This window comes from Uloborus diversus, chromosome 1, assembly GCF_026930045.1.
Source record: "Uloborus diversus isolate 005 chromosome 1, Udiv.v.3.1, whole genome shotgun sequence".
Lineage (NCBI taxonomy): Eukaryota > Metazoa > Arthropoda > Arachnida > Araneae > Uloboridae > Uloborus > Uloborus diversus.
Window position 1 is genome coordinate 75,827,313 of NC_072731.1, and position 12,893 is coordinate 75,840,205.

Sequence of the window (12,893 nt, forward strand, 5' to 3'; positions counted from 1 at the left end):
GTTTTCTTTATACATATTGTGCATGGAAATCGATGTAAGTACACTAGGGTGGTTCAAAAATACATGTAAAAAAAAAAAAAAGGTTTCTCCTAGACACTGAGAACTATCTAGGAGAAACATTAAACTTATTATACAATTAGTCATAATGAAGATTTTTTTTTGTGTATGGAACCTAAATTTTAACACTAATATTAAGTCTTAATTTAAGTGGCATTTCTGAGGAACGTAACCCCTGCATAAAACGAGGGTTCACTGTATTCTTTTAATATAAGATATATGCATTCTTAAGAGTCTTGCTCTTAATTGCTCAATGTATTTCTATTCTCAAGGCAAACCTAACCTGGCAGAGTCGTAATGCTGTGATTAGGATCCACATAGCTTTCAAAGTGCTGCCAGGTTAGCTTTGCACTAACTGTAATTAAATGGTGTTCAAAATTAGCTACACTTTTTAATTTTGTGTAAATTGATTAGTCAAAAAGTTGGATGATTTTGAAATTCCTCCAATGTTTTTGCTTCAAAATTTGTATAAAATAATTTTTCCTGAATGTTAGTCGTAATGCTGTATCTGTTTCTGAAAGCATTAAAAAAAAAGCTTAAAACTGAGTGAAGGAAGGGAAGCAATAGTTCATAAAAAATTCTTAACTTTCAGCAATTAAAAAAAAATAAGTTTGTGATAAAAGTATACCTCAAAACTCAAATTTTGAATTGGTAGCCAATGGCTACCAGATCCTCATAAAATGGTAGCCAAATCTCAAAAAATGATAGACAAATTTTATTTTAATTTATTTTATTCCGTTTATTTATTTAGTATGTGTGTATACGTCATTGGCGTAGCAAAGAACGTTTCTTATAAAATAATAATTAAAAATAAATAAGTAAATAAAAAATATTAAAAAAAATAAAAAACGTGCTAAAAACAAAAAAGGAAAAGAGGGTTGAGGAAAAATTTTGGAGGGGGGGAATTGAACTTGGGGGGAATGGGCACCCCTGCCCAGATATTATTTAACACATCTCTTGCAAATTATAATCTGCATTAATTTATCTTTAAGCAAAATACATCCCGATAAAAAAATAAATAAATAAAAAAGATTATTATTATTCTTAATTTTTTTCAGCTTTCAAAACTTCTAGAAACATCATAGCTTTCAACCAAAACACGAGTTAGTTCCTTGATAAAGAAAACAACAAAATACCAAAAACTTGAACAGAATGTAAAACCTAAACCATTTGCGATTCTACAAAAATATTTTTTTGTTTTTACAAATGCATGCAGAATTTTATAAAAATCGAAGCTTGATTGTCAAAAAATGAATGAATAAAAGAAAGGTAAATATAAAAAAAAAACGAAAAAAAAAAAAAAATGAAATAAAAGATCCAGCAGAAGAAAAAAAGGGTTTCAGCCGTATTCTTTCCACCTTCTCTAGACGCAAGGGTGCCATTTTTTAAAATTATTTATGTGTTTTATAAATACGATTGTACTTCTCTTTATTTATTTTGGAACACACATTTTCCTCTTCTAACTGGTGAAAATGGACAATCTACAACGCGGCGCCATTTTGAAAATTTTCGCGAAACTTAAAAATAACAACTTTTTTAAGGAGAAATAAAATAAATAAACGGATATGTCCTCTCCTCCAGTAGGTTTTATATTTTAAAAAGAAAAAAAAAGGAAAAACAAACAATATGATTAAAACAAAAAATCAAAAATCTTGCAAATTTTTTTTTTTTTTTAGCGATATCGTTTTTACCTTGTCTCGGTGCATTTTGACTCAAAGGCGCCATTTTTTTTTATTCATATGTAAACCAAATGTACAAGATTAATTCTTTTCAATTCTTTTCATTTTGTAAAGGATATTTTCGTCTTTACTGGTAAAAATGAACAATAGCAACGCGACGCCATTTTGAAAACGCGTAGTTTAAAAATACCGCAAAACGAAGAAATAGCCATTTGTTAAGGAGAAATAAAGTTGAAAAATGAATTTAAGATCAAAAAAGCATAATTTACTAAATTGGTGTATGAAATTTGTCTATTTTTACGATCACGTGTAAAGAAAGCCGAGTTTTCGAAATAAAAGTTTTGTAACGAATTTGCCGTCGTGATTGCGATTTTTGTTTTCTATTCAGAACAAGAACACATAGCACTATTAGCCACAATTGGACAATACTCCACCCCCCCTCCCTCCTTCATCCCCGGCGATCCGATAGCCGAACTTTTAGTGGACATAAGAATTTGGGGAAAGGTCATACAGGTCAGGGAAGGTTGCATTGGCGAATGGTAGCCATATTGGCGACTGAAGTGAAAATAATGGTCGCCAAAATTTGAAAATTGGTCGCATTTGGCGACTGGCGACCGCGAGTTTTGAGCTTTAGATAAAAGCTTGCGAAATTTTAAAATTGCATTTATTTTTTTTGGTGTGTATGTGCTTCCATTTCCTTTAAAAAAAAAATTGAAAATTTATTTGTGCAGTTAGTACTGTTATAAATGTTTATATTTTTATTCAGTAATTATTTTATTCACTACTGTTCAGCTCTAACAAGTTAAGCTATGGCCTTAAACAAGCCCATTTCTTTCAAGGGAGAGCAATCAGTAAGAAGAGGCATTGTTAATGCCATTGCAACGTAGGTTGGGCTACCATTGCAACCATTTTATTGGCGAGAAAATCCTGTACCACTTGCTAATAGTTAGGTATAGTAATGTTCGCTAAATGGGCAATACACTGCCAACTAAATAAACAAGTTCTTAAGCTATTTTTTGTCACCCCCATTTCAAGTAATGGAGTCGTAGAATCGGTCTGGAAGCAGAGCTTAACTTGCTAAAGGTGGACAGTAGTGTAATGCAGATGGTATTTTATGTATAAAAACATTCACATACATTGTTCTTGAGAATGACGCTTTTTTTTTTTGCTCCTTATTATTATTGTGATTGTTATATTATCATGATTTTTCTTTTTTTTTTTTTTTGGTTCTGATTATTAGTCTTATCATTTGCTATATATTGCTACATTTTACTCCTTTGCTGACTTATGTTTTAAAAATAATATTGTATTTATGTTTTCCAATTATTCATTCAAGTGATAAAGCTATTCATGTAATGCTTGAAACTAGTATTATTAAACTTGTTACTTCAAAGGATGCTTAAATGTTAAATGAATGCTCTAGTTAAGTATCTCTGCTGTGAAATTTCCATTTATTCTTTGTATGAAAAAATTAAAAACCACCTTAAAAATTATGTTTACAAAGAAAAAAAGTCTTGATAGCTGAAAACTTGATTACGTAATAATTTGTGTTTGATATATTTTATTATTCTATTATGAAATGTAATGTTTAATATTAATGGAAGCATAATTTATTTTTTACAACACTAGGTAGCCATGTAATTATATAGATATAGGTTTTATGGGAGATTTTTAGCTCTGAGAACTTTTTTTTTATAGACAATTATAAGGGAACCTGTATGCAGCATTTATGTGCCATTTATTGAAAACTTTTGCGCAGCTAAAAATATAAACATACTGTTTTTTCATTTGTTGTTTTCTAAATATATGACATTTCTTTTCCCTCCTCAGTTCTTGTGACGAATTTCAAGTTCTTGCATCACAAAAGCAAGCTGAGTTTTTCATAGCACAACAGGTTACTTCTCTATGTTTTTTTAACTTGTAAAACAATACATGGTTTTAACTTTTTCCGATAATTAGTGTGCTTGTCAGTTTGTTTTATATCCATTACTGCAAATATTTGTTATTAAAAAAGTAAAACATTTATGCATGAATTAAGAGATATTTACATCATTTAATGTGTAGAAAAACTGCTTTCTAATGAAAATGATCAAAAAAACAAACAACTTACCTTGAATACAGGCTGCTTTGGCCCTGGGGTTCTTCTTTGGCCCAAACTGGGAAAAATACAATGTTCTGTCCTAATCTTCAGGAAGCAGATCTTAAATTTCCGTTTGTGAGTAGTATCAACAGGGGTGCTCCCCCCTAAGAGCAAGAGTGCACCCCACTAAATATTGTGAAGACCCCTCCCCAAAACCAAGAGCCCCCCAAAAAGTGAAAAATACCTCTCAAAACACCCCCTAAAAATTCCAGTGGCTCAGTCTGCACCATGCTCCATTCTAAGTGGGCATCCCTGGTATCAAGCACATAGTTCTGCATACCAGACAATTTGATAACTCTCCACAGGGAGCATTATTGGTGGTTTTGTTCACTTTGTGATAACACATGTCTTTATAACCTCTAACAACTTTTATCTGTGGAAATAATTCTATATCTGCTAAGAGTTTGTTAATTACCTATTTATGAACATTATTTGATAATTTAGGCAGTATTAAAGTTGTAATTTTCATTTCTGTTAAGGTTTTTATGTAAAAAAATGACAATAACAAATCTTCCAACCTCAAAATTACGACCTATTTTTGCCCATCATAAATACTTGGAAAAAGTCCTTCAGAAGAATTTGGAAAAGAAAATAAAAGTTAAAAGTAAAACTCTGAGCAGGAAAAGTAGTAGAAAAAACTGGGAGCTCTCATTAACAAAGAAAGAGAGTGATTACAACCTCAATTCATCAAGCCAGAGCGACATGGTTTTTACTTCGAAAATTAAGAGAAACTGAAAGTTAGCAGTGGTTCCAAAGAAGTCAACACAGTTTCATCTGCTTAAAAATTAAAAAAACATTGTTGGAAAGTTTTGGGGATGAAGAAGAATGTAGAAGGAATGGACTCGGGTTTCCAGGGATAGCTGTTAATGTGAAAGAAGGAGTTGTGTTGTTAAGTACATAGATCTCATGAGAAAGGTATGGAAGTGGTATTTTTCTTTCAAATAGATTTTAATATAAACACAAGTCTTTCTTTGGTTCTAGTTTTACATACACTGATTTTAAATAGGGAAAACCACCTTAGGCCAAAGTAACTCAAATGCAAAGTTAACCATTGGCCCAAATAAAAACAATTAAAAAGTGTGATAACACTTTGAAAAAAAAAAAAAAAGATTACTTTCGAAAAATTAAATTAGGAGTATTCTAGATGCATAAAACCGGTTACTATAGCTTAGAAATAGGAATAGCAGCTAAATTATTGGGAAAAGATGAAAATAGTTCCAAAATGTGGGCCTATGTAGACCATTAAATGTTTTAAAATTTAGATGTGTAAATGCTAAATTTTAATGAACATTTGTGAAAACTTGGTAAATATTTAGCAGTGGTACGTATGCAATGTGCTTATCAAATATTAGTTAGAGCAATGATATTTCATTAATCAGCATAGTCTTTTGTTAACATTAAAAAAAGAAAAAAAAAAAAGATTTACCTGCCTTGCCATTGTGCTTTTAACAAATAAATAATTGATAAGTTTTATTCGATAAATGTATAGTTCTTTCGTATGCTACTTCAGGTAAGTAGTTTATGTACAAGAATACAAGACATGACTTATATTTCCATAATACCTTTCTGTATTTCATGACATCTTGACATTAAAAATGACTTCAAAGGAATTTCATAGTTTTTTAGAGCATTACAATTGTAATTTCCAAGTGGAATTACTAATTCTTAAGAGTAAATTAAAATGATAAAGAAATGTAAGAGAAACAGAGCAACTAGATTTTAATTGATGCACGTAAAGCAGTATTATTTTGTTGTGAATAAACTTGTAGTTGGTCCCAGTTCAAATTTATCTTTAGTGACTCGTCTACCGTTAGAAAAGTTAAATTCTCTGACCAAAATAATTAAGTTGAAGGAATTCAAAACTTTCATTTTTTTTTCACGGCTGGTATTCAAAGAACTACCACTGTAATTCAAAGTTTTCTACCATTAACTTCAGTACAAATGCACTGGTGTTAATGATGTAAATAAATGTACTGTAGACCTTCAGTTTTTGGAAGGATTAGGAAGAAAACCTCACTAGTAACAGACATTAAACAGGGACCTTTCAAATAACCATCATTAGCATGTATTTTTTTTGAACTGAACTTCACTCACTTTTTATCATGGCATTCTTTTCATTTTACATTTTTTTTTCCGCTATTTTAGAATTTTAAATACGTGAAATTTTTTCTCAACTTTTTATTTGACAAGATTGCATACAAAGATTTTTAAGCATTCTTTAAATGTGAATACTATTTCATTTTGTTTACAAATGATTTCAATAACAGAGATGTGCTCTTTCTTTTGACAGGCTGCATTATTGCAAATGAATGAAGGTTCAGCTCTTTCACCGTTTGAATTGCAAGAAAAAATTAAAGAATTGCTCAAAGGAAATCCTGAATTATATGAAGCAGTAAGTAAAACAACAATTTGCCATATACTTATTGACGTCTTTTTTTCTTTTTACTGCAGTACTACCTAGAACTATATCTCATTTTTTGATGCCATTCAAACATTCAAGTATAAGTTTTTACAAGATGCTAATTTCTTAACTTATGTTAGCAGTGATCCAACTACTTTACTGTGAAATTCTAAATGCTGTTTTTTTTTTTATAGAAAGGCAGGAATTTTATCACTACCTCATGGAAAATTAAATTTTTTCTTGAGACTAGTTATTCTCAGGAAAGTGTTGCCATCATGAAGTGTTGTTCCTGCAAGTTATCAGTAATGAAACAAACTGGGGAAATCATTTAAACTAACTAAGAAAATCAGATTGCAATTTTACCAAAAAAGCTTTTGGTTTGTCTATCGATATTTTCTACTACTATCAAAAGTTAAACTGGAATGTTTTGAATAAAAAAATCAACCAAAAGAGGGCAAAATGACAAAATATTACCTACACTTTTTCTAACTGAAAATTTGAGCTGTGAGGTGCACCAAATTTCCGACAAGACTCTTTGTGGGACAAATTCTTTTCTGTAAGTGTGATAGGTTCATCCAGAGTATATGCATACCCATAATCACATTCATGCTTAAATACCTTTCTATTTAGAATGACTAATTACACTACCTAACTTCAAAAACGTATCCCACTCAAAAATAGCTATTTACAAAGTGTTTTGTCTTGCTAAACCCAAAAATCACCAGCAGAAGTTTAGATAATCTTTTGTTTTCAAGATACAGAGCCATCTGGGGTAGAGAAAATTGGTTCCTGCTGGAAAAAGTTTTTTAAAAATAAAATTGCAGGGTTTGTACACTCCGGGAAAACCTGGAATTGTCAGGGAAAGTGACATATTTAAAAATGTCAGGGAAATTTCCAATTTTGCCCCCCCCCCCCCAGAATTTTTTTTCCAAATTTTTCCTAGGGAATTTTGTACCATGAGATCTAAATGACTAGGACCAGTCTAGCTGGACCCAGAACCTGTTGCTGGTCATCACTTTTGTATTTGTATTAATCTTCGTTTTTATTGATATTTCCCCCCCCAAAAAAAAATGTGAAAGTTTTGAGGCAAAATGACGCTGACTATAAAAATAAAAAAGGGCAACCCAAAAAAACTTCCACGGACGCCATTTTTGCCCCTCAATTGTTCCTAAGAAAAAAAATTCCTAGTATGAACAGGAATTATGCACAAACTCAACAGGGGAAAATATAATTTTCTGCTTCTGAAGCACAAGCCTGCGAATGGTAGGGTTGATCGGGAAAATTGAGTTTTTTTTTTAATCGAAAAATCTTTTTAGCTACGCTTGAAACGTAGTTGCCATTATTTTTGGTCATACATGAGATGAAGTAGACACGATGCTTAAATGCCTAAGTTTCCAATAACAAAGCAGAATTGGATGTTTTCTTTTTCTGCAAACTAATGAAAATACTGTGAAATGTGCTTCAAACCTTTTTTTTTTTTTAAATTTTTTATTATTATTTTTCAAATATGTAATTTTCTTGAAAAATAAAAAATTTTGTTCTTGAAACTAAATCTTATCTTTATTACCTTGGACTTTTCAACTAAATTGTAGTTCCATGAAGATTTATTATTTTTAAATTTTTTTCATGCTACTAATTCAAAAAATTATTTCTTAATTTTTGTCGCAGATGCTATATTTGGTCATTCCCAAGATGGCAAGTACACAAGATTTTAAGTGCCTAAGTTTCCAAAAACGGCATTGGATGTTTATTGCAATGCAAACTATTGATAACAATGCAAGATATGCCTTTTTTTTCCGGATATTTTGTATTTATTTTCTGGAAAAATGAGAAATTTTATCTGCAGAACATTTTTTTTATTCTAATTGATTTTTATGCTTATGTGGTAAAACTGACTATTTTCTTTTAATTGCAGTTTTTTAAGAATTATTAATTATTTATAACTACTTTTATGCTACAAATCCAAAAATCTACTTATTATCTTAAATTTTTTACTTAGTCGCCATATTTGGTTGTTTGCAAGATGGAAGTAGACATAAAATTACAAAAACATAATTGGATGTTTATCTCAATGTAAACTATTGAAAGTAAATGTGCAATTAATTATGGATTTTTAAAAATTAATTATTTTCTAGAAAAGAATTTTTTTTAATTTTAATGTAAGCATCATACGCAAAAGAAAAAAAGCTGATGGTAATTGGCATCGACCTATGATCGACGGGTGTTGATTTTTGTCATTATGCATTACATGGTATGCCCATCGATGCAACAAGTCAATCATATTTATACTGAAAAATGGCTTTGTACTTTGCTCAATATTTTTTGTGTTACATACTAATAAGAAAATAAAAAGAAGAATTGTAAACCAAAAGCGGATAAAGATTGCAGCACGATTACAACAAAACGCTAATATGCATGACATGTGGCGTCAAAGAAACACTAAAATAAGTTGAAAGTACTTTGTTTTCAACAATTAGTAAACAAATAAAAACAATTTTGAACAAAATGTTTAAAAAAAAAACTTAAATTGTAAAAGAAATTTTTTTTAAAAATCCAAGATTTTTTGAGCAATCACATTGCTTATTGTTCCCATTTGACTGTTTTGAATTCCTATGATTCAACCCCCCCCCTGCCTCCCTTTGCAGCACCACCATCGACCGGCCTTTCCCGATGCTGCTCTTCTATCAAGCAAAGTCTCCAGGTTGCATCGATATCCAACATACACACGCATACATACACAACTACACACACATACACACCTACACATGCACACATCTACGCACCTACACATGCACACATCTACGCACCTACACAAGCACAGATATACACACACATACACAAGCACATACACACACACACATGCCGGTAGTTCTCAAAAGGTGAGAACAAAAACGTTACTTTTTAGCCATTTTTAAAATTTTGAAATTTGACATTAATTTTGCTTTTATTGCATAGTATGTACACCTAGAACATCATACACAAACATAAAAAGACAGCAGGTATTTACAAAAATTAATAAATAGCATATTTAATGATCGGTTTGTAGGTAACAGATTTTGGACAAACAGTTGCCCAGTAGGTAACAGATTTTGGACAAACAGTTGCCCAGTAGGTAACAGATTTTGGACATCATCATAATGAAAGTTTCTGTTTTTGAACTTTTCTAATGAAAATTTTAAGTATTTTTAAATTCTGCAATGAAAAATAGAGGATTTATGAAGTATATGAATGACTTTATATACTGGTCTTTAAATAATGAAATTTCGTTGTGGTTTCGTGGAACCCAAAAAAAAACATCCATTTTGCCAGACAGGTGATAAAGTCGCCAAAACCGACGCTGTTGGTGAAAACCGGAATTCCTCGCTTGTAATCCTTTGCTTATCGTACACTGTGAGTTGTAGCCAATGGGGGTTTGCTTGGCGTTTTTTGCTGCCTTTGTTTACTCTTCGTTACGATCGAAACTTGTGTTTCTACTGTTATTTAAGTAATGTTCAATACATAACGTATTAATTGTGCATTATAATAGCCTTTTTTATTAAGGTTACAAGACAGAAGATCATTTATAGTATTGAATAAATGGACAGAATTATCGCCGCCTGGATCATAACGCAATTTGGACATCTTACATCTATGTTTAAGAAAATTTGCTTCAAAGATACTTCACAAAAACATATGAAAACACTTTAAAATAATAAAAAATTGATTTTGAGGATCGAAAAATATCTTTAAAACATGTAAATCATGTATTTAGTTCTCAAATAATAGCATTGTCTAGATCGCAATATAATATGTTTTCACTTTTGTAATTTGTGGAAAATATTATCAAAAAATTATTCAGTTTGAGCCCCCTTAATTTATTTTAAACGTATGGAAATAATTAAAGAATTTTTTTTTGATGGTTCATTTGCTCAGTTAACGTTTTGAAAGTCCAAAAATGTGCCTTTTAGCAGAGAAAATATTTTTTTAAGGGTATTTGAAGAGCATTTTTTCCATAATTTATGTCAATTCTTGTCTCCATACAGTATTATAATTTAGCTCAAAAAATTTTTAGTTTAAAGTTTTTGGTGTTAAAGCTTATAAGTTGATGTCTGTGTTTGCTCCCACCTTTTGAGACCTGCACACAGACACAAACATACACGCCTACATACACACATTCGTGATTGCGAAAAATATAATTTGAATTCCAGGTGTCAAAATTCAAAATAATTTTTAATTTTTTCAAATCTACAAGTGGAATAGTTTCAGTTCTCAGGCATTGCTACTTTAAACAATTTTGATTATTTTGGAAAAATTGTTACTTAAACTTGATTTTGAATGATGCAAGTAACCTGGAATTTTCTAAGAAAATCCCCTGAAAAACCTGGAAAAGTCTGGGAATTTTTTTTTACCGCAACTGTATGAACCTTGTAAAAGTTAATATTCTAGCACTGTACAATGTACATGCAGCAGAAGCATGCTCATTTAGAATAGTTCACATTAAATTAAACTAATTTGATTTTGATGACAGCAATCACTATTTTAGAACAAAATGTTTAATTTTAATCTTCAAAGAAATGTTTTTAGTTTTATAAAGTCTGTACTAACTTTTATTTTAATAAGTATTATTAAATTTCAGTGCTACCTCAGCTATATGAATTTTTTACGAGTGAAGGAATATTGTGGTGCTCGTGATAATTTGTTTCATCATTTTGATCGGAAGACAACTGTCCCCCAAGAATGCAAATCCACCTCAGCATCTGAAGATTTAAGTCGCAGTTCCAGATATGCAGCTTTGAATTTGGCAATTTTACATTCATTATTTGGGCACAAGTAAGTTAAACTAAACTTTGAAACCCTTCTGTATTGTCTATTTAAAAATTTCTCTCTTTTAAACCGACTTCAAAAAGGAGGCGGTTATCAGTTCGTACAGTATGTATGTTTTTTTTTTGTCCACTCACAGCGTCTCACCTAGTGAACCGATTTTGATGATTTTTTTAATGGATAGGGGATGGCTCAACTTAGGTCCCATTACTTTGCTTGATCATATTTGTTCTTTAGAAAAAAAGTTATGGGCAAAAAACAACAAATTTCATGCAATTTCCCAATTAAATGATTAAATATAAAACCCTTTGTTATGAAAGTTTGGTGCCATACGACAGTAACATTAATAGTAATTGTAATGATAATTTTGAATGAAGGCTTCTCTGAAGCAAGCATCAAGTTTCTTCAGGGGGATATTTCGATAATCGGGAATCTGGCGCTGTCGTCTCATTTTTGTCATAAATAATTTGATTTTGGTAACCCTGCTGATTTATAGTAAGCCTATGTGAATTATCGAAATCTTCCCTTCTTCAGTGCTATTGCTCCATAGTGAGGGTAAACCTAACCTGGAAGCAAGTTGATGCACTGATTAGGATCTGCTTAGCCTTTTCAATGCTACCATTTGATTTGCTTCAACTACACAGTAGTATTTTTATCGTTATCATCTACGCCAATAACAGATGATCAGGGATAAGTAAGAAAATACAGGATTGCATAACAAGCAACTTGTATGCTGTGAAATGGAAACTAGTTAGGGAAAACGTAATACTTAAATGGTTATAATTAAATTAACTACATATGAATTCCAGAGAGGAACAAAGATAAGTTTTTAGTGCCAATCGCCTAAAGTTTAATGCGTGTTTATAGTTTTTTTTTTAGTATGGAGCATTTTTATGAAAAAAACTAGCTGTACCCGACGCACGTTGCTACGCCAACAAAAAATACATCATTATACTGATTTTCATGACAATCGGTTGAACGGGGCAGAATTTGCTACTCTGCAGTGCCACCTGGTGGCGAGTGGCTTCAATGAGCATATTCTGCACCTTCTCCGTGGAAAAATACATATATATAGCAATTTTCATAATAATCGGTCCAGGTATCAAGTGAAGCCGTGACTATACTCAAATTTTGTACTCACGCAGTTTGCAAGATCAATCAACCGCTAAAAATATCAAATAGAAAAAGTTTTAAATCCCCCCGTTGCATGAAAAGCCATAAAACAATAAAGAAAGAATTTTTTTGTTCAAACTCAAGAAAAATGGCAACAGCTAACTTCTTATCAATGAGATCTTTCACGCGAATTAATTTCTGCAGGCAATAATTTTATTCCTATTTATCCAATGGATTGTGACTTAAATTTGAATAAAAAAGGTATATATCGATCGGATTTTTTTCGAACTGGTCTATAAACATTCCCAGTACCAAAAATAACAAACGGTGAAAGTTTCAGCCAAATCTGCCGTGTAGTTTTTGAGTTCATGGATGACATACAGACAAACATTCATTTTTATATATATAGATAAGGCGAAGTTTCGTGATGGTAACTTCTTACTATTTCTGAAATACCTACATTTACACTAAAAAAAATGAAAAAAAAAAAAAAAAAATTGAAAAAAAAAAAAATAAATAAAATAAAACAGACTTCAAAATTGCTCTAAAAAGTGAAAAATAATTTTATTCTTTAAACACCATCGATAATGCTTTTAAACATAATTTTTGAAGTTGGCGCAAAAACGATAGATAAAATCATTCACAGCCATAACTCAACTATAACTATAAATTTAACCAGGTCCAGTTTCTTCACCATCACATA

The 12,893-nt window shown here is 31.0% G+C and overlaps 1 protein-coding gene across 1 annotated transcript in view; it reads left to right on the forward strand.

The window, feature by feature from the left end:
- LOC129234655 (anaphase-promoting complex subunit 5-like) overlaps nucleotides 1–12,893 on the forward strand; it is a 72,049-nt gene that overhangs the window by 33,721 nt on the left and 25,435 nt on the right. The window contains exons 6-8 of the mRNA XM_054868695.1: nucleotides 3,567–3,630; nucleotides 6,167–6,268; nucleotides 10,893–11,086. Of these exons, the coding sequence (XP_054724670.1) occupies nucleotides 3,567–3,630; nucleotides 6,167–6,268; nucleotides 10,893–11,086 (360 nt within the window). The remainder of the gene's footprint in view (nucleotides 1–3,566; nucleotides 3,631–6,166; nucleotides 6,269–10,892; nucleotides 11,087–12,893) is intronic.